We start from the raw sequence: 22468 nt of genomic DNA, 5'->3' as shown, positions 1-22468 counted from the left end.
TCAACTTGAATCTTCTTATCATGAACTTCATGAACATCAAGAACATCTTCAACAAACTTAAGAGCATGAAGATCATTTGGACTTTCAACAAGAGAAGTGTATCTCTTATTAAACAAATCTCTTTCTTCTCCTTCCTCTCGATTTTCACTACAAGCTAACATGAGACTGGAAGATCCAAACAAGCAATCAATCTTCGAAAGTGGTTGAAATATCAATCTTCCATGATCATCCTTCAAACCTCCATAAGAAACCAAAGTTTCACATGAAATCAACCCACTTAACAATAACCCATAAAATTGATATTCGTTGACTTTGTATTTGACATCTGTAACGATCATAACCCAATAATCATACTCCAAATACCCCATGATCACAAGAACTTGAAAATTTCTAGAGAGAGAAAGTGATTTTGAATGAGTATTCTAGAGAGAGAAAGTAAAAATCACTTGAATTCTAGTGAAGAAAATCGAATTATGAATAGAATCAAAGATGAATTTGATTTCTAGAATCCAAAAACTCTCTAAATCATGAAGATCAAAGATCAAAAATAAGAATCACCAAATCTAGAAAGCCACCATGGATCAGTTCTTGATCAAATCAAGAACACCCGCACTGATACCAAATATAGTGGTGTTGATTATGATGACATGTGCGGAATAAGAAAGATCTAGTGAATCATCATACACATCAAGAACACATAGAGTAAATAAATCTTGTTAAGCTAATGTTAGATCTAGAAAGTGATGGGTTTTTAGCAAAAGAACATCATATGTGCACATGCAAAACCCTAAAGCTTTGGATCTAGGTTTCTCTATTGTACATGCATATTATCCAAAGCTTGTAAACCCTAAACTAGCATACTATGAAAAACAAGATCTATAATAAAATAAGTTTAGAGGATACCTTTCAATAGTTGCAAGAATCTTCAATCTTCAAAAACTTAATATCACAAGTGTAATACCTCTAATGGCTTACAAACACCAAGGCAAGAAGATGATTGAGAAGAGAGGAGGAGGAGGCACAATTTTGGCTATAGTAACTCTAGGGTTCTCTCTGGTAGCCGAAAACTGTAGCCCTGGGGTCTCCCTTAAATAGCTGAGCAGCTAGGGTTTCAGTCAAAACCCTAATCGGATGACTTAGGCCCTAAGCAGCTCCGAGAACCTTCTGGAATAAGGCCCCTTGGACGAAATTAGAGTGGGCTTTCACTCTAAATTTCGTCCCCCTTATTTCCATAAGGATTCACAGTCCAAATTCAATTATCTTATAATTGACAGTTCCAGTCCCCTTTATTTAATTAATCTCTTTTAGCCACAAAATTAATTCTTGACTAATATTAATTAAACTATAAGATTTTTCCTTTAATATATTATTCATATAATATATTAATAAACCATAATAACCTTTCTCTCTCCATAAACCATCCTGTCCAGTTGTTTTGGTGAAGGCAACCCAAAAGGACCATGCACAACCAGGTCAAGTACATACCAAATATAGTTACAGACTTAGACACTAATCCAATAGAAAGAAGATACAAAGTAGGTCTTGTACAAATTCTCTCTCTAGTCTAACACTCCAGATATTTTCTTATATAATAAGAGTCACTCACTTCCTATTCATAGGAAAGATTCAACCTATTTACACATACAAGAGGGTAAGCCTAACACTTCACATCTAAGCGTGACTTTGCACCCTAACAGTGGCACATTCTCTCATTCACTGGAATCATGAGTAAAGCTGACCAACCCTAGAAAAATATATCCATTTTCAAAGAACGACGTTGTTTAGTCCTATTATTTACGTACTTCAGTTATTTATTATCTAAGTTAAAGAGAAGAGAAATAGAACGACTGCCCATTATTGGCACCCAAACTTTGGGTCAAAATCATTATTTGTTAAAGTCAAAACCATTTTTCTTAAAACCCAATTTGAAATGTATTAATTATTATTATTATTATTATTTTTATTTTTACTTTCCATGTCTTTCTTATTTGAATAGATTTTTATAATTTAATATATGTTTTCTTTTTCTTTTTCATTTTTTCATATATATATATATATATATATATATATATATATATATATATATATATAAACTTTAAAAAAATTATTTTTACTATACTTATTTAAAACCAATCAGTTTTGCACGTTGTCATACTGATATTATTTTGTATTAATATTTATAATTATATAATTTAATATAACCATTATTAAAAGCATTTTATTTTTTTAGTTATTTATATTATAATATTTAAATTAATATTTCTAATAATAAAAAACAGATTTGCTATAAACTATCATAATCATTGAATTTTTATTTATCTTTGATTAGTTTCATCCCAATATTTTGTATTTATTTTTTATATTGATTAAGCTCGTATTAATATCCGATAATTTTTTAAGGGATTAGCCGATGTCTTGACCATACCTAATATATCAATCTCTACATATGCAATTCGTAAAATTATGATATTCGTCATATCGACAGGGCCTAGTCTTCTCTCTTTTATTAATATTAACGTCAAGAAAAAACATATTAAAAAAACACAATTATAACTATACGTGTCTACTGCTGACTTTTATTATTATTTAAGAAAGTACATAACTGTTTGAAAGTGAAATCTCATATCACTTTAACTCATGGATACCTATGTCAAACAATTGCACTTAATAAGTATAAATTAAAAGTATCATTTGATATATATATATATATATATATATATATATATATATATATATATATATATATACATACAAAGTTGTAGAACTCGTTACTCGGTACCTGTTCGACCGACTACCGAGTTGCGAATACTCGGGGAGTACTCAGATTCTGTAATTCATGTAGAAATATTTTTAGGGAAATTATATATGTCAAAATCATAAGTTTATTGAAATATATAACAAAATTAGATACATGTGAATACACAAGAACTGAAAAACACATAATGATCTCACTTTGTTTTCGTTTTCGTTTTCGTTATATATATATATATATATATATATATATATATATATATATATATATATATATATATATATATATATATATATACTTAAAAAAATGTTATTTTTAGTATACTTATTTAAAACCCATCAATTTCGCATGCAGTTACATCAATTTCACACTTTTCATGTTTCGCAGCCGCGGAAGTGCATAGCTGATGATTCCATAGTGGTTCCGTTGGAGGACATCCAGGTGAATGACAGCCTGAACTACATCGAGATGCCCGTAGCCATTCTCGACAGAAAGACGAAGGCTCTGAGAAACAAGTAAGTGGAGCTGGTAAAGGTGCAGTGACAGCACCGTAAGGGCTCGGAATGGACGTGGGAGCCAGAGGACGAGATGAGGGAGCATTACCCCGAGTTATTCCCGACAGTAGCAGCAGACTTCGAGGACGAAGTCTAATTTAAGTGGGGGAGATTTGTAACGCCCAAGATTTATAAGGTAATATTTATATTTATATAAGGTTAATAAGTTGAATTGGATTGGGCTTGGACCATTGGGCTCTTGTGTTGGGATGAGGAAGTGTCGTACGCGGGGCGTACCATGCAAGGTACGCTCAGCGTACTCAAGAGATAAGAACGCGGAGGCCATGTGCGTACGCGCAACGTACGCATGCAGCCTCTAAAACCCTAAAACTTAGGGTTAACCCCTATATAAAGAACATTACGCCCTAAGTCCGGCCTCCCTCACACCCTTAAGCTGCACCCACAAAACCCTAACCTCTATTTGTGTGTTCTTGTGATTTGGAAGCCATTTGAGAGCATTTTGGTGTTTTGGAAGAGAAAGGAGTTTGAAGAAGGAGCAAGAAGTTGGAGAGAGAGCTTGTAGATCCAGGGGATTAGCACCATTTCATACTCATTTGAGGTATCAGGCTTCAAACTTGATCGTTTCATGCTTAGTTGTAATATTGGGGTGTTTTCTGGGTTATTTTGACTCCATTGTTGAGGTTTCTTGTGTCTTGATAGTTCCAAACCATAAGAGTTGCCCTTTTGAGCCTTTGGAAGCAGTTAGGGTCATAAAAATTGGACCTTGATGGTTAAGCCACAACCATGCAAGTGTTTGATGGTCAAAAAGTTTGTTCAAGGACTTAATTCACGTTTTGACCCCCAACTATTCATGCAAAGACGTAAAGTTTGTAACTTTATGGATTAAGACGTCTTAAAGGACCTGGATCTATGTTTTAGATGTTAGGACTTAATGGATTAAGTCACAAAAAGGGGTCCTGAGGAAGCTGGTTAGTACGCTGGGCATACACCTTAGTACGCTGCGCGTACTGGGTCAACTTCCCGCTTTTTGGTCAAGACCAGCGTACGTAGGGCGTACGTGCCAGGTACACCGCGCGTACGCATGCAGGGTGGCGTATATGGATTTTTGGGCCTTAGACGTTTGGGCCTAGATTGTGAGGCCTCATGGCCCACTGTGGAGTAGAGTCTCTGGGCTTAGAACTGAGATTTAAAGTATTGGGTCTCTTGGGCCATAATGGGCCATTCGAAATTATTTATTTTGGTCTAAGTATTTATTGGGCTTTCGATAAGGCCCATTTGAGGACTTGGGCCAATTCAGAAAATTGGGCCATTGGTGGGCCACTTGTGGGTTTGGGAAGACTATTTAGATTTGGAGCCTTTCATGTTATGGTGTTGGGCCTTAGGCATTGGCCCGATTAGCTCAAGGGTAAAATGGTCATTTTACCCTAAGAAGAATTATTAGTTTTTAATTAAGTGTTATTGTGGTAATGATAGCTCGGGGAGTTGTCGAAGCTACCACTAGAGATTTATTACCGTGAGATTCTACATTCAGCTTTACAAGGTGAGTTACTTTCCCGGTAGAAGTGGGTCTACGACACCAAGGCCGGCCCAATAGTAGTTGTTGATAGTTAGATGATTGTCTGTGTGATAATTGTCTGGTATGCCACTATTTGTTATGTTTTATGTGTTAGTATGATATGATATTGTGTGGTAGTAGTAGGGGGTGAAATAGACCACGTATCCGGTCGGATAGACCGAAGGGGAGGCCAACACCCAAATATGCTCGACAGTATCCAGTCGGACAGACCGAAGGAGAGGCCAGCACCCTCATATGCTCGGCAGTATCCGGTCGGAAAGACCGAAGGGGTAGGTCGGGCACCCAGATATGCCTGGCAGTATGTGGTTATGTGGTATGATAGGGGAACTCACTAAGCTTTGTGCTTACGGTTTACAGTTTTGGTTTCAGGTACTTCTTCTTCGAGAGGAAAGGAGTCGGCATAATTGCAACACATCACACTATGTTTTTCGCACATGATATCTTTGGGATTACACTATGATATTGTTTATGATGACATATTTCGATTATTGATACATTGGTTTCGACATGGGATGATATTATGGATGTTTTTATTCTACTGGTTTTATAATAACTTAATTTAAAATAAAATTTTTGGTCTTGAATTTTGAGATGTTACACCAGTCGTGACGAAAGGGACAGAATCATAAGAACAATCAAATTTTCTGTGATTCGGTTTCCAGCAGAACACAATATTCTACTCGGACGGTCAGCAATCTCCCTACTACAGTCCGTGCCATTGACGATACATGGCATAGTTAAATTTAGTACACGCCAGGGATCAGTAACAATTATTGCCACGAACACTAGGGCGTAGCACTGCCATCAGATCATAGCTGCTCCTGAGTTGGTGCAAGCTCCAAAAAAGTCGAAGGAGGATTGTTCCAATGAGCAACACCAGGTTAACACATAATACCCATAGCAGCTTGTGAGAATCGGTGTTCACCTATCAGGCGAGACCAAGGCACGACTGGTAGCGCTCCTGAAGCAATATTCCACTGTTTTCGCCTGGAAGCCAACATATTTGACATGCGTAAACCGACAGGTTATAGAGCACAGTCTCAACATCACGCCCGGAAGCAATCCTTTCATACAAAAGAAGAGGGGCCATGCGGAAGACCAGAACAGGGCTATCAATGCAGAAGTAGGCAACCTAGTGAGTGTCGGCATACTTAGGGAAGCAATGTTCCCGACATGTATAACAAATCCCGTTATGGTAAAGAAAGCCAATGGGTCATGGAAAATATGCATTGACTACTCAGACCTTAATAATGCTTGTCCAAAGGATTATTACCCCCTTCCGGAGATAGATCAGAAAGTCCAATCGCTCAAAGGGTTTCAATTCAAATGTTTCCTTGACGCGTATAAAGGTTATCATCAAGTACAGATGAAACGAGAGGACGAGGCGAAAACAACTTTTCACATCGAGAAGGGCACTTTCTGCTACTAGAAAATGCCGTTTGGACTAAAAAACGCGGGTGCTACATATCAGATACTAATGAACAAGATATTCGCTGATCAAATTGGTAGGACCATCGAGGTCTACGTTGATGATATGGTAATCAACAGCCGTAACGAAGAAACATTACTCCACGATGTGGAAGAGACTCTTAAAGCACTAGCTAAAGCGCATATGAGGTTAAATCCAACCAAGTGTACTTTCGGTGTAGAAGAAGGTCAATTCCTTGGGTATCAGATATCCAAGGAAGGGATTCTGCCCAACCCCATCAAAATCCACGAGTTCCTCGAGTCAAAAACTCCCTACAACCTCAAAGGTGTACAATAGATCAATGGTCAGCTAACGACATTAGGAAGATTTATTGCCAAATCAGCAGAAAGGGCGCTTCCCTTGTACCAAAGCCGCAAAGGTGCTTAGATAAAAAGCAATTCAAATGGACAGAAAGAGCAGACGAAGCATTACAACGACTGAAAGATGCCTTACACCAGTTACCAACCCTCGCTTGCCCGTTACCAGGAGAAACGGTACATATGTACCTAGCAGCATCGGAAGAAGCTATCTCCTCCGTGTTGGCGGTGGAAAGGGAAGGAAAACAGGTCCCCATCCACTTTGTAAGTAGGGCTCAAGGGCCAAAGATTAATTACCCAGTTTTAGAGAAACTGGTCCTCGCCCTAGTATACGCTGTCAGGTGGCTACGACGGTATTTCCAAGCTCACAAGGTGGATGTCCTAACCAGCTACCCAATAAAGCAAGTTCTGCTAAGGCCGGAAAAGTCTGGACGCATGGCCAAGTGGGCCATAGAATTAGGCGAACACGATATCAATTACCACCCCCGGACTAGCATCAAGGCCTAGGCCCTCGCAGATTTCATAGTTGAAATCCCAGATACTATTAAGGGAACACCAACGACAATCTCCATCGACTAATTGGAGCCTGAAGCCAGGAAAGAGCCTTGGAAATTATACATCGACGGCGCAACAAGTAAGGAAGGATCAGGCGTAGGCCTGATCCTTCAAAGCCCCAAAGGCGAAGAAATCATTTACGCACTACGATTCAATTTTCAAGTATCTAACAACGAAGCAGAATATAAGGCACTCCTAGCAAGCCTGAGGTTAGCAAAGGAGGTTGGTGCAAAGCAATTAGCAGCTCTTAGTGATTTGTTACCCATCACAAACCAAATAAACAGAACATATGAAGCCAAAGATCCAAGGATGCAGAAGTACCTAGATGCAGTCCGCAGCTTAACAAGCATGTTCAAAAAATTTTCAATAAAGCAAATCTCCCGTGGAAAAAATGCGAGGTCGGACGCTCTCAGCAAGCTAGCCTTAACTTCCTTCGATCACCTAACAAGGAAAGTGTTAGTCGAAGTACTCCCAGAGAGAAGCATTGATAACCAAAAGGTTAATATAGTCTCAACTACCCCAGAATGAACCAAACCATACGTCGATTACTTGCCCAGACGACTCGTTAGAAGCAAGAGAAGTCAAGGTCAGGGCGTCACATTTCGCAATTAGAGACAACCAACTATATTGAAGAGGGTATTTAAGCCCATGGCTAAAGTGCATCTCTAAGACAGAAGGACAGACGCTCCTGTAGGAAAGTAATTCTGGAGACACGGCAGCGCACGAAGGGGCTCGAGCACTCACGGGCAAAATACTCCGCCTAGGAGTATATTGGCCAGACATATACAACGAGGCAGCAGCCCTAACCAAGAAATGTAAATAATGTCAGGCATTCGCTCCTTTCTAGAATCAACCGCCCATGCCGTTGACCAGCGTCACCAGCCCTTGGCCCTTCCATCAGTGGGGGATTGACATAGTGGGACCATTCCCACCAGCGTTAGGGTGTGTGAAATTCTTGTTAGTAGTTGTGGATTATTTTACTATGTGAATAGAGGTGGAACCGTTGGCCACTGTCTTGGGAAAGCAAATGATAAAGTTCATGAACAGAAATATCTTAGCTCGCTATGGCACACCCAAAGTTCTCATAAGTGATAATGGAACACAATTTGAAGGGAACCCGTTCAAGGAGTGGTGTGAAAACAAGAAGATCTACCATCGGTTCACGTCCGTGGTTCACCCTCAGGCCAATGGACAAACCGAGATATCAAACAAAACCATAGTTAATGGTTTAAAGAAAAGGTTACTCAGATCAAAGTCTGACTGGGTAGACGAGCTCCTGATGGTGCTGTGGTCATATCGTACCACCACAAGGTCGAGCACAGGAGAAACACCATTCAGCCTTACCTATGGGACGGAAGCAGTCCTCCCATTGGAAATAGTAGCTGGCTCACTGCGAACAGAGAGATTCGAGGAAACAGCCAATGAAGTAAGGCGACGCCAGGACTTATACATGTTAGATGAGAAACGCGAGGCTGCACATATGCGCCAAGCATTGTAAAAATCACGTACCGAGAACTTTTACAATCGCCAAGTCCGGGTCAAGAACTTCAAAATTGGAGAATGGGTGTTAAGGAAAAACGAGTCCAGCCACGCCGAACCATTAGGAAAACTTAGTGTCACTTGGGAGGGACCGTACAAAATTGTAGAAGCCCATAAGAATGGCGCCTATGTACTAGAAGCCCAAGACGGGCATGCAATACCAAGAACTTGGAATGCGCAGAGCCTGCGCCATTTCTACTCTTTAACGAGTGTCAAAGATAAATTAAATGTTAGAAAAGGCGTGGATTATTGGTCTTGGAATGTAAAATTAATCAGTAAGACTTAGTTTACCATTTCCAGTTTTGTGACACTCTAACAATAGATGAATTAGAAAAAAAAAGAGCAATTTAGATGCTCCTTATTTTCAAGCTTGAAAAATAAAATAAAGAGGATGTGTACATTTACCATGTGAAAACAAGGATTGATCATCCAACGTCACCTGAGCGAAATCGTTACAAGAAGGAAACCAGGGGGTTAAAAAGGTTCATAACCTTTCCCCCAAAACATGTTCACCACACATATTATAGCAAACGTTACCAAAAACAAACGTACAAAAGAACATGTAAAATAAGTGTAGAAGAGTCATAACCTTCCACTGATAAAAAAAGCACAACCAGGTGAGTCTCAAGATGACGATCTCGGCTACACCTAGGGTCTTTAAGCAGGAAATTAGAAAAAATTTCTCAAAGACAAGCATGAGCAAAGCTCAAAGAGTTCACAAGTAAAAGGACTCAGACCGGGCCAGGGATTTAAGCAAGCCCTACACAAATATTGCATGATGACCAACATAAACCATTTACGAAACAATAATAAAAAAAAATATGATAACAGAAAACATTCATATTTATAAAATAAAAATAAACATTGTCCGTTGCCTGACTCCCGGACTTTTAAGCTGCCACGAAGGGCAGAAAAGACAAAATAAACATTGTTCACAAAAGCTGCATAAACCAAATCAAGCAAATGACACTACTCGTGAGCAGGGGCGGTACCATCACCAGGTGGAGAACTTGGGCCAGGACCCGACTCATCACTTTGAGCATCCTGGCAGAGAACACGGGGCCCAGCCAAATCTATGTTGCCAAGACGAAGATAGCCAACAAAATTTGTCTCTGTGAATGTAGCAATGACGTCCTCCATCTCCCGTGTTTTGGTGGCCACATCCACCTCCACTTCTGGGTAGAACTTCCCATCAGCTACCAGTTCTCTAAAAGCTCCCTTCCCCTGCTCCATACCCGCTGCCATGCAAGCAGCCTGCATGTACACCAAGCCTTTGAGGAAGTGGGGGCTTTCGATCACCTTGGCCACAATCCGGAAGAGCCCATCACGAAGGATCCACACAATGTCCTTATCCAACACACCCCTCGCAACGATTTCCCCAACCAGGTCTACCTCTAGATCCGCCGTTCATTCGCTCAGGCCAGTGTTCTCCAAGGTCAGGTCCCCTACACGATCAGTCAAGCGCTTCACCTCCCCGTCTAGCCTTGCCACATGTTCTTCCAGGCTCACCTTCTCGCACAACGCAAGCTCTTGCTGGGCCTCCAAGTTGCACTTATCAGCCTCCATCTTCGCCACCTGAGCCTTCAACTCCGCAAATTCAATGCTCATCTTGTCCGAATAGGACTGGATAGCCTCTATGTCGGAAATGATGGGTTTGAGCCATAAGAACTTTCCTATGTGCACATGCAAACCCTAATTGCTTGGATCTAGGTTTCTCTAATTGAACATGCATTGAATCCAAGACTTGCAATACTAGATCTAATGTAATATATTGAATCTAATCATATGAAATCAGATCTGAAAGAATACCTTGAATTACTTGCTTGATACTATTTCTTCTTGGAGCTTAGAGTCACAATTGTCACTCCTCTAATGGCTTACAAACACCAACTAGCAAGAAGATGATCTTGAGAGAGAGGGAGGAGGGATAGAAATCGGCCCTAGGGTTCCTTGGCTTGCAAGAGTGCCGATTTCTCCACCCCAAGGGTCCTATTTATACTATGAGCTATTAGGGTTTCTCCTTTAACCCTAATTGAATGACTTAGGCCCTAAGCAATCCAAGATCCTTCTAGATACAAGGCTTGGACGAAATTAAGGTTCCCAAGCCCCTAAATTTCGTTCACCCTAATATCCATAAGGATACATAGCCCAAAATACAACTATCACACATTTGACAGTTTATGCCATTTATTCAATTAACCTCTTTAAGTCACCAAATTAATTCTCAATTAATATATGACTTATATTAATCAAATAATATTATTATTCCTTAAATATATATTATTCTCATAATATATTAATAATATCTCTTCTCTCTTAACAAATCATCCTGTCAAGTTGCTATGGTGAAGGCAACCCAAAAGGACCTATGCATAACCGGGTAAAGTACTTACCAAATATAGTTACAGCCTTAGACACTAATCCAACAGGAAACGTGCTCGGCAGCCGATACCAAGTAAGAAGAAACTTGGGCGGCGACATAACGAAGACCGTCAACCTTGTGCTTATCTGCCAGAACGGTCAAAGCTTCAGTTGTGGTGGGCGGAAAAGCATGCCGACACCACTCAAGAGCAGTTTCGTGGTCGGATACAAGGTCTTTAGGGGTTAAGCTCCAAGACGACCTATAGATACCCGAGTGAGACCCTGAAGGAGGAGGGACAACTCCCGTGTTACCAGGAGAAGTTGATGCATGACCACGACAAGGTAGAGATCCAAACTTCGCCTTGGCTCTCTCATCAGCAGGATCGGGGTCAGTCACATCGGTAGTTTTCTTCTCTTTATTAACAGGTAGTTCAGTCGCCCTATTGTGTGCCCCCTCTAGTAGTTTCGAAGAACTTTCATCGGGGACACTGGTGGAACCTTTGGAACCCCCTAGCAAGAAACTCAAGTTACGTTTCTTGCGAAGCGGGGGCTCGGTGCTAGCCGTCTCAACGTTACCGCCAAAAGAGGTTTCCAACAAACCGAATCGCCTCTTGACACGTCGGAGACTCCTTGGGGACCCGGAATGGACATGATCCTTCTGAGAAGTACTGGTAACAACAACGTCCTGCAAATCCAGCTCCTTGCCAGCGCCAACAACATCTTCTGAACCGGCGGGAGACTCAGATATAGCCCCGATACCCCAACTGGAAACAGGTGGCGAGAGAGTCTCTACAAGTTCGATGTCGCGACACTCAAGATTACCGTCGAATAAACCTCATAGAGCTCTCTCTAAGGAGATAATCTTCTCCACGCCTGACAAAAAACAAAAGGTAACAGCGGTTAACAAAATTATCGATTTCAAAGTACTTTGCCGAGTAAAAGGGGGGGGGGGAGGGAAAGCAGAAGAAGAAGCACCATACCTTGTATCTCGACAAAAAACTCGGGCATTTTCCCACGAGCCCTCCAAGCGGCGCTCATCCCACCAACAACCAAGAAGCAGTCGAGCCAGTCCTCACCATAAATGCTAACCTTCTCTAGGGCATCTGCCAACTCTTTGTCAGCACCAAAGAGCGTTGGAGCACGGTCTACATACGCCTTGGTCTTAGGATAGCTAAGCACCACAAGGTCATTGTTCACCCACAAAAACCTATCCTGCCAATTCTTTTTGGATTTTTGATCATGGATGAGGGTAGGGACTCCTCGTTGGCGAGAAAGGGTCCGAGTCCCACACTGGGTGGAAGCATTGAAAAAGTGCTTGAACGCCGGGACAGTCGGCTGGTAACCTAGGGTCTGACAGAGAAGATCAAAGCCCATAATCTTGTTTATGGCGATTGAGGTTAGTTCCCTCACAGAAACCCCGTATTCACGTATGATCAGGTTGAAAAAGTCTGTAGTGGGTAAGCGTAGACCCACCTCGAACAAAGCAATCAGAATGCCGACCTTGCCCTCAGGGGGACTATAGAGCGATGCTTTAGGGAAATGAATTTGAACCCCATGTTCAGGGACAAACCCAAACCGGAACTGGAAGGATTCCCATTCCTCATAAGTGAGTTCCCTTCCTAAAGGACAAGCGACAGCCATGGAAGAATGCAAGGAAAGATCGAAAGGGTTCTTTAGAGAAAAGAAGCAAAGTGAGGAAGGCAGAAAGTGAGGAGGAAATTCCTGGAGAAACAAGGGTTTAAATGCTACAAAAAGAGCAGTGAATCGTCTCATGATGAAACCCCCGAACAACAGCAACTCCGTCTTGTCAACCGCACATACTTGCAATAGTAATCCGCCATGTGTCTATGACTAGACCAGAACGACTCTGCTACGTCTCCAACGCAGAAGCCTAATGGTCTAAGGGATTTGTTAACGTTACCGTATGCGACCACGTTAAATCTGACGAAAAGCACTAACGGGACGTTATCTCGCCAGGGCCTTGGCCGGGTCTCAGTCTTAGCCCGGACAGGCCAACACCAGGATGACGACTCACTTTCCCCCACGAGGAAGAATATTCCTCGTGATCCTCTCATTCTCTCATGACCAATCAGGTCATGACAAAGAGCCTGATGGCGCCGAAAACTGACATCACCTGGCTGTTAGACGGCGTGAGCATACTTCTCCTAGTAGGAAAGTGCCACGTCTCACTCCCACATGGGTAGAGTCACCCCATTCCGTTAGCATCAGGTATAAAAGGATCCCTTATTGCTCAAGGAAGGGGATCATCTTCTTCCCTATACAATTTTACCTAAATCTCTTTCAGAAAGAAAGCTAACTTGATCGTCGGAGTGACGTCCCGGGAGAACCCTGGTCGTCCTTTAACGATTCTTCTGTGTTGTGTTCTCAGGTAAACCTCAAAGACCAACTCGTCAACAAACGGCCAATTCCCTACAGAGCATGTCACAACACACACATATGAGGGTCAGACCATCGAAGGAACCCACATCTTGTACAGTTCCAAAATTGCCTTCCAAGGTTACGATCCGTCGATGAAGTGATCTTTATTGCTTCATTCCCACATCTGCAAGTCACCATCTTTGAATGCGAAGCGATTAGATATTGTAAAGGGTGCAATGGTCGACCAACAGTGGAAGGGAGAAGAGAGATGACGATCGCAGATAAAGGGTTTGCATAAAAATCGGGCATGCAATCTTTCTTTTAAAGAGTGAAGGTGACAAGTGAAATGACAAAATTGCCCCTGCAATATAATTTTGAAAAATGAGTTAAAAGCTAAATGGTAACGGAGTGAGCTGGAAGGACTAACATTAAAAGTTTTGAAACCACATGGACCATCCGTGAGGTTTTTTAAAATTAGGGACCAAACTTCAGATTTTGTGAAACCATGGGGACCATTTTTGAAGTTTTGTCACACACACACACACACACACACACACACACACACACATATATATATATATATATATATATATATATATATATATATATATATATATATATATATATATATATATATATATATATATATACACACACACACATAAAATTTTAAATTTAAAAATTTACACAAATGGTCCTTAAGGTTTGTTGTATATTGTAGATTTTATACAAGAGTAAAATAGTTTTTTCATAAAAATATAACAGCTGAAAAGTTAGATTTAATGTCAGAAGTATAATTCATTAAATTTTGCAAACCACAGGACCAGTGACATTACGTTTTCCATAAAAGTCTTCAAAAATCGATATTTTGCAAACCACAAACCACATAGAGCAATTATGAAAATATATTTTTTTATATTTTAATTTTGGGACAATTTCATATATGTCCTTCTTAAACATCAAAATATCATATTTACTCAACTTAATTTCTAAATATCATTATTACCCTTCATAAAATTTCTAAATATCATATTTACCATTCATAAAATTTCAAAATATCATATATGTCATTTTTAAACATCAAAATATCATATATGCCATTCTTAAATATCAAAATATCGTCTATGCATTTTTTAAACATCAAAATGTTAATGGTAATATCTAACATATCATCCATCTACAACATGATAATAATCAACAACAACAAAAACTAAACAATCAAAATATACATTCAATAGAGAGGGTTGAAGATGAATCTTTTTGTTTATCAAGATGACAACATTCCAACAATTTAGAAGTTCACATTCCATTATCATAGACGTAATGATAATATGATTAAAATTTTCACTTATTATAATAATTCTAAGGTATAAAAATGATTATAAAATATTAAAAACATTACAAAAAAGGATTTGGGCAAATATGATATTTTGAAAGTTTATAAAGAATAAATATGACATTGAAAAATTAAGCTAACAAATATAATATTTTGAGGTTTAAAAAAGACGTATATAAAATTCTCGCTGAATTTTATATATAATATTTTTTTCAAAGAGTGTGACCCTGACAGCCGGCCCCGTTCAAATTTTTGATTTCCTTTTATCTCCTTTTTCCCTGTAACTCTCTCTCTCTCTTACAAAAAAATAAAAAAAATAAAAAAAATAAAAAAAAAATGCTCCACACTTTTACTTTTATCTCCTTTCCCCTGTAACTCTCTCTCTCATAAAAAAAAAAAAACCCCAAAATGCTCCACACTTTTACTTTTCTAGGTTTTAATCTAGCTTCCTCCACAAGAAGAACTCGCCGGAAAAGAAACGGCCAAGTCGCCTGAGACTACGCCATTTGCATCTTTTCGCCTACAGCGCTACCTTGTATGTTATATTATTATTATTTTTTATTTGAAGAGGTTATTAGTTCATTTGATGCCATTTTTTAGGATAAAATAATAATTAGTGGAAGATTTGACTTGAGTTTTTTATTGCTTAGATGAATGATTAGTTGTTAGTTTGTTGATTTCATTTCTTAGTTTTGCAACTATGTTAGTGGATCTGTAGATCTATATATAAAAAAAGAAAAAGAAATAGTTAAATAGTTTTTGTTTTTTATGCATTATTTATGAAAAAAACCAAATGGAGGAGCTATATGATTAATTGCAAACGTGACTTAAGTATACATTGATTTATGGACCTAATTTAATCAAAATGTTCTAGAAAAATATAGTGAATGCCATTTACAGTGAGTTTTCTATTTACAAGTGTAACTTGAAAGAGAAGGAATTTCCATGGTTAGAAATGAAAATGTTATCAAACGTTTTGTAGATTTCAAGATTTTAACTGTAAAATGATACTTAGTGGACTGTTTTAATGTTATTCTATTTACATGGTCAACACCCCACTTGACTTTTAGGTTGAATCCTACCCCACAAACAAAACTAAGCAGTATTGGCGATGGCGGAGCCCCGCCCTCCCAGAAATACAATCACCAGAAATCTTCCACAGGAGATTCTATTTTTCCAGATACTACCAAGGCTTCCGGTCAAAGCTCTGCCGAATGTAATGTGTGTTTGCAAGAAATGGTACTTGTTCCTAAAATCAGGTGCTTTTGCCACCACCTACCACCACCACGTAACCACCAACGACGACCATGAAAACCACCACAAACAATTCATCTTAACTAACACTGATCGACCAAGGTTCCATAGCATCGACTGTGAAACACCTGAAGATGGTTTAACAGCAGGCCGTCGTTTACCATTAGCTTTCTCATTTAATGACAAAATGGTGATTTTGACATCTTTGCATGGACTGTTATGCGTAGGCACAGGAAAGTTCCAATATTCTGACGAATGTACTGGTTTAATTTTATGGAATCCTTTGACAGGTGACTGTAAAGGCTTGTCTAATAAGGGTTGTCATGATAAAGAATGTTACACGACCTATGATCATGGTATATTTGGGTTGTATTATATATCTTCTCTTGACGACTACAGGCTTCTACGTGTAACCTATTATCCCAGTATTTATATTTATATATACTCACTAAAATCCGACTCATGGAGAAAGGTCGAGTCTACAGAGAACTTCCAACAAAGGGATTCCAACTGGGCTTCACTTGCAAGTAAGCAGGAGCATCCAAGTCAAATTCTATTGAATGAAAAACTCTATTTCTTAAAACAAGTTGATATAGAACGAGAAACCTTTATTAAGTCATATTCAGTTATGAGGTTCGACACAAAGACGGAAGAGTTCACAGAGATAGCAATGCCCTGTTTTGGAAACCAAAGGACAAGATGTTTGGGTTTCATGGTTCTTAAAGGATGCATCCACTTCTGTATTGCCATTCTCATTGGGAAAGAAAATAATATGACAAACTCTGAAATGATCGAGTTATGGAGGATGGATGGAGATAAAGATTGGACGAAGGTGTTAACTTATGGCCCAATGTCGTTTTTTCTTTTGGGTGGGTCGCTACTACACTTTATGAGAAATGGAAATTTGCTCGTTCAAAATGAAGGTAATGTTTACGTATTTGATATGAAGAAAGATACCAAAGAAATGGTGTTTACATACCCAATCAATCCTCCAAATGAACAAGTATACCAAAGAAGAATGGATTCCAATATCTCTCCAATAGGGAAATACATCGAGACTATCGTGTCACCCAAACAGCACTCCTTACATGTATGTTTCTTCTTTTAGTTTTATGTATTTGTTTTCTGTATATTGGACGAGTCATATACTACTCACTCATAGATTGGATTGGTCAGTAATTAATTTTAAGACAATTATGATAGTTTTCTTTGTCGTATTGTATTTAAACTATTTTCATAAATCGTACTAAAATTTTAAAACCGAAAAAGCGTATGTAGATTGCAAAAATACATTTAGATAATAGTTTTCTTACTTGATCTGGCATATGTAGACAGTTAACATTTATGAGTTCATAAATATAGTTTTCAAAGGATCAGTCTTCGGTTCATGAAAAATAATTTCTTTTGATTCAGTTTGCTAGAAATCGAAACCAAATCGTTTACCAATTAATATGAAAGTACGTTTGTTTTGAATATTCCTTTTCTAAAATAAAGACCCACAATTTTTTTTTTTTTTGGTTATATCTTAATCTTGAAAATCTTGTTAAGTAAAAAATAAACTCATAAACAATGTCATCTGTGCCAGGTGCGGAAATGGTTTTTGACAACAAGTGGGTTAGAGTGGTGTACTGTTCGGTCGTGGCAGGAATATGTAAGTTAATTTTTTTTTTTTTTTTTTAGCACAATAATAATGTTGTTTTGGTAAATTTTAGGATGCATATGAGAGATCTATGATTGAGAAGTATGGGGAGGACATAACTGAACATACAGGAAATGATGTTGACTTGTGGGCCCTAAGCCAGGGAGGGAGAAAGGATCATATTTATGGGATTGGATCCTCTAATCATAATTTCGCAGCGACAGAAACACCATCTTACGGGCATTCCATGCTCTCGATTGAGTATGTTCAGTCGCAGTTGCAGGTATACTTATTTACTAAATCCATTATGTTTTTTTTATAAAAAAGTATGTTGCTATTATTTACATAAAAATGACTTTTAATGCCTATATTAGTAGAATATAGTATGTTGTTATTTTGGATTAAAAGATAAAGTACATTGCTATTCTGTTTATAAAATGTAAGTACATCTATATTGTTAGAAAAAAAATATATTATGTTTCTATTATGGATAAAAAATAAAATATGTTGATATGCATAAAAGATAAAGTGTGTTCCTATTACTAAAAAAGATAGACTACATTGCTATTATGAATAAAAAGTAATGCTTGCTACTATCGATAAAAAGATAAGTACGGGTATGTTGCTGTTATGGATAAAAATAAAGCACGTTGTGTTATGGATAAACATAAAGCATGTTGTATAATGTATTAAAATAAAGTATATTTTTGTTATTGGCTAACAAATAAAATATGTTGCTATTATGGATAATAATGTAAGTATATTTTCTATATTGGTAAAGTGAAAATATATTCTTTTGTTATCATGGTTAAAAATATAGCATGTTGTTACTATGTGTTGCTATTATTTGGTAAAAATGAAGTGTTGTCATTATGGCAAAATGTAAAGTAGACTAATCTTACGTATTAAAATAAAGCATGTTGGTATTATGGATAAACCCAATAATATTTTGGTATTGTTGATAAAAAAAAGTGTAAGTACATTCCCCTATCCCTGTTAACAAGCAAAGTATGTTGTTTTTATGGATAAAAAATAATGTATGTTGCTATAACGAATTAAACATGTTAATAGATATAGTTTGTTTTAATAGTTAAAAATATTTTGTTCATTAATTATATATGCTTGTTTTAACATTTTTTTAGATACGGGAGTTGCAAATCCAGATGGAAAAGGAACGAAAAGCACGGGAAGATTTGCAAGACCAAATCACAAAGGAAAGAGAAATTGAACGAAAATCAAGAAAAACGATGCAGGCACAAATATCAGAACTTATGAGAAGATTTGGTAACCATCATGCCAATCTAGGAAACTAATCTTAGTTTTTTATATTTGTTATTTTAGAAACTTGTTGAACACTTGTTTTTTTTTATGATATTTGTGGTTTAGACTTTCGTTAAAACTTACGTTTTTTTGGATCAGTTTTAGATTTATATTTATCAATGTTGTTAAAGTTGAGCTCTTACATAATATTGTTATACATTTTGTAAGATCAGAAGATCCAACTAAATGAACTAGTCTCCATATTTTCTTTTAATGATAGAATTAAAATAACTTTTTAGCCATGAATCATAATTTTGGTTGCTCAAAACCACAAAAAGCTATGGATAAAACATTTTAAGTGGAACAAGAATTAAGATCATCATGACCACATTTATGAGACATACAATCACAAAGGGAATAACATTGATACTCTGTCTAATTTGAGATGAAGTGATGATGATGCTCCATGAGACTTGTGAATAAGATTGATATCTGTCTAATTTGAGATCAAGTGATGATGTTCCATGAGACTTGTGATATGTGATGCTTGATTTCAAGTTAGTATGTCTAATTTGAGATCAAGTGATGATGTTCCATGAGACTTGTGATATGGGATGCTTGATTTCAAGTTAGTATGTGTTTTTGAAGCTTGACTATATAATACAAACTAAAAATTTGGAATAAGATTAGATTGAGATCTTAAACATATTTTTCATATTGCTCTTGTTTTAATTAGCTACATTGTTATTCCATGTCTAGCTGTTATTGTTTATAATGCTTGAAAAATCGTTATGGACATTGATTTTTTTTTATTCGAACTAGAAATAGAATAGGTTACACTTCAATAATAAATTTACATTTCTACAAAAGTCACTTTGCAACAAAAAATGATTTTTATTTTATTCGAACTAGAAATAGAATAGGTTACACTTCAATAATAAATTTACATTTCTACAAAAGTCACTTTGCAACAAAAAATGATTTTTATTTCAAATATATGAAGACATTTTAAGTTTTTTGTTTTTGTGTCAAACAGGATTCCATTGAAAATTCGTACGGAGCAATCAACGAATTCCGGGAAAATAGAAGAAGATGTGACCCAATTTTCCTGTCCTTAAAAGAAGATCTATCCGGTTGTTTCTTTCTCCTTGCTAAATTAGAAATGATATCTTACGACTAGCATTGCGATTCACACATCAGGAGCGAACAACCACTAAATTGCTTGTTAAATGGAGGAGTGGAAGGGGCAAAGTCAACGACCGAGGCCAGAAGGTATGTGAAAGTAGAAGCCAGGGACAGAGAGAGCGGAGGAGAGGACTGATTGAATGAATGTCATTTCACGCTGATAGGAATGGGGGTTATCCCTGTCTATTCTATTTCTCCCGTCGTATTGATCAATGGCAAGAAGCACCAGGAGATTACATGATGTCATGGGGTTTATAACCGATTCTTTTAGCATTGTAAAATACCTAATGGCTTTAAATTCTTCGTTCCTTATTCTAGGTTATAAGATGGATTGTTCGGCTAAGTTACTGATTATCGGCCAGTAAACTAGATTGGCTGTAAGTTACAAAATTGTAACGTTCCGAATTTTCAAATCAAAAATTTCTTTTAAAATATAAGTAAAAAATTCAAAACCATTTTCATAAAAAAGCATAAATATCAAATTGTTTCAAACACCAAATCTCAAGTTAGAAACATATATATTAGAGTTTGCGGAAATCCAAAACTTATCAATCTCAATGCTTATACAGTCAAGTCATGCCATTCTTTCTGTCAATGGAACAACTTTAAAAACATTTAACTTCAAAACGTGAGGACACATCTTAATGAGTTCCCGAATATACCATGCATTCCATTACACGTACAATATATACCACACAATGGCTCATGACTTTTCGTCGATCTACCAGACTCACAGACTATCACTGATATGCCATCACCTGTAGACTTACGACTTATCGTCGGTTCTTCATCACTTGTAGACTCACGACCTTTTTCCGACCAGTCATCGACTGTAGACTCACAACCTTTCGTCAATCGACCATTATTGCATACCAGTCATAAGAACCTATCATTCGACTTTCAATCAATCTCAGTTCTCATTCTTCTTATTTAGCCTTTTAGACGTGTATGGGTCTCAATAGTCTTTTTTGTTTATTAATCATTTGCATCATTGTTGTTTTTCTAATAATTGTTTTCAACATTCTCAGGAGAGCTGCATCAGTGTGGTGTTTGATTAGTTGTTGGCTCAAATGGAGAAGAAGATGACGGAAATGTAGTGTTCAAGATCGAGTTTCAAAACATAAAACTTTCGAGTTTGCAATGGAAGACTTCAAAATGAAACCTGAAAACATAAAATCCGACAAAGGACTGCATTACATGAGCATGAAAGATAATATAAACAACCATAAGGGATTTTAGGATCACAACCTTTAAAGCCTTTAAATCCTCTAGGAAGTTTGACGTCGGTGAATATGGCAAGAACACAAAGACATGTTCCTCTAAAGATATAATCCACCAAAAAGATTCCAACACCACTGAATTCTAGTTCACTCAGGCAAGTCACAAAACTCTTAAGCTTGAAAATCAAATTCGAATGTGATGTTTCAAAAGAGTAACTTTGTGTGCAATTTTTTTCCTAACCCTTTAGAGAGAAAAGGTAGTATATATGTATGTATTTTCGTCCATAAGCTTAGAACCTTGATAAAATCCAAACCTTTTGTCATTAATCTCTTTCTAGAAGTCATCCAAAGCAGTTGTAAGTCTTGAACCTTTCAATAACGTGCAATGGTTGAAATAAGAGGCAGACAAACCTCATTGGATCTCCCTAGATGATAGCTGAACGAAATTAATAGGAGAGAGAGAGAGATAGAGAGAGAGAGAGAGAGAGAGAGAGAGAGAGAGAGAGAGAGAGAGAGAGAGAGAGTTTTAAAAACTTACTTTTATATTTTATATAAGTTACTTTAACCTATTTATAAAGTATAAACTCCAATCCTTTTAAATAACCTTTTTTTTGTGTGTATATATATATATATATATATATATATATAATTTAAACTTGACATTAATATAGTTATACAGATTTATTTAACTTATTTAACCTTTAAATAATGTGATTTACACACTTGAATTAATTCATACCATATTATTTTTCATAAATTAAATAATATATGCAAGAGTTATTACATTTTAACATGGATCAAATTCTATTCTTAAATTGACTAATTGGTGTCTACTTGTTATTGGTGTGACCCTATGACACTATAGATTATTGGCAATATTGTTTTATGATCATTATTGAGCATATAGAACCAACAATCTTCCTCTTGCTCGAGATTGCATCATAAAAAGACGTATACATTCGTGAATGTCTAGCAACATTTCACTACCCCCAATAACACATGACGAAGTGACATTCAACAACATCCAATTCTCAAAAGCGCATAGCTTCAATTGATGTAACTAGGTGATGTATTAGTTATCCCTTTGTTTCGGACACTATGTTGAACATGAG

At 37.3% G+C, this 22468-nt stretch overlaps 1 protein-coding gene across 2 annotated transcripts; it reads left to right on the top strand.

Moving 5' to 3' along the window:
- Window positions 1–15174: 15174 nt before the first annotated feature.
- Window positions 15175–20073, top strand: LOC145167506 (F-box protein At3g22700-like). 2 transcript variants are annotated; one of them, XM_079086718.1, is made up of 6 exons: window positions 15175–15333; window positions 15869–17142; window positions 17638–17703; window positions 17765–17974; window positions 18834–18975; window positions 19988–20073. In XM_079086718.1, the coding sequence occupies exons 2-6, from the start codon at window positions 15910–15912 to the stop codon at window positions 19996–19998; spliced, it is 1662 nt and encodes a 553-aa protein (XP_078942844.1). In that variant the 5' UTR covers window positions 15175–15333; window positions 15869–15909; the 3' UTR covers window positions 19999–20073. The 2 variants fall into 2 exon arrangements, with proteins under 2 accessions (XP_078942844.1, XP_078942843.1); XM_079086717.1 differs by lacking the exon at window positions 19988–20073 and having other exon boundaries at window positions 18834–19158.
- Window positions 20074–22468: the final 2395 nt, after the last annotated feature.

The sequence above is a fragment of the Lactuca virosa genome, chromosome 3 (assembly GCF_052849685.1).
Source record: "Lactuca virosa cultivar CGN04683 chromosome 3, Lactuca_virosa_CGN04683_v6, whole genome shotgun sequence".
Taxonomy (NCBI): Eukaryota; Viridiplantae; Streptophyta; class Magnoliopsida; order Asterales; family Asteraceae; genus Lactuca; species Lactuca virosa.
The sequence above is the reverse complement of the archived record's forward strand: the minus strand, read 5'-3'. Positions and strand labels throughout refer to the sequence as shown.

Coding starts and splice junctions, on each gene's coding strand:
- LOC145167506 (XM_079086717.1), top strand. CDS start 15,910: ATGGCGGAGCCCCGCCCTCCCAGAAATACAATCACCAGAAATCTTCCA. Junction 17,704..17,764: donor TTCGGTCGTGGCAGGAATAT/GTAAGTTAATTT, acceptor GGTAAATTTTAG/GATGCATATGAGAGATCTAT. Junction 17,975..18,833: donor ATGTTCAGTCGCAGTTGCAG/GTATACTTATTT, acceptor ACATTTTTTTAG/ATACGGGAGTTGCAAATCCA.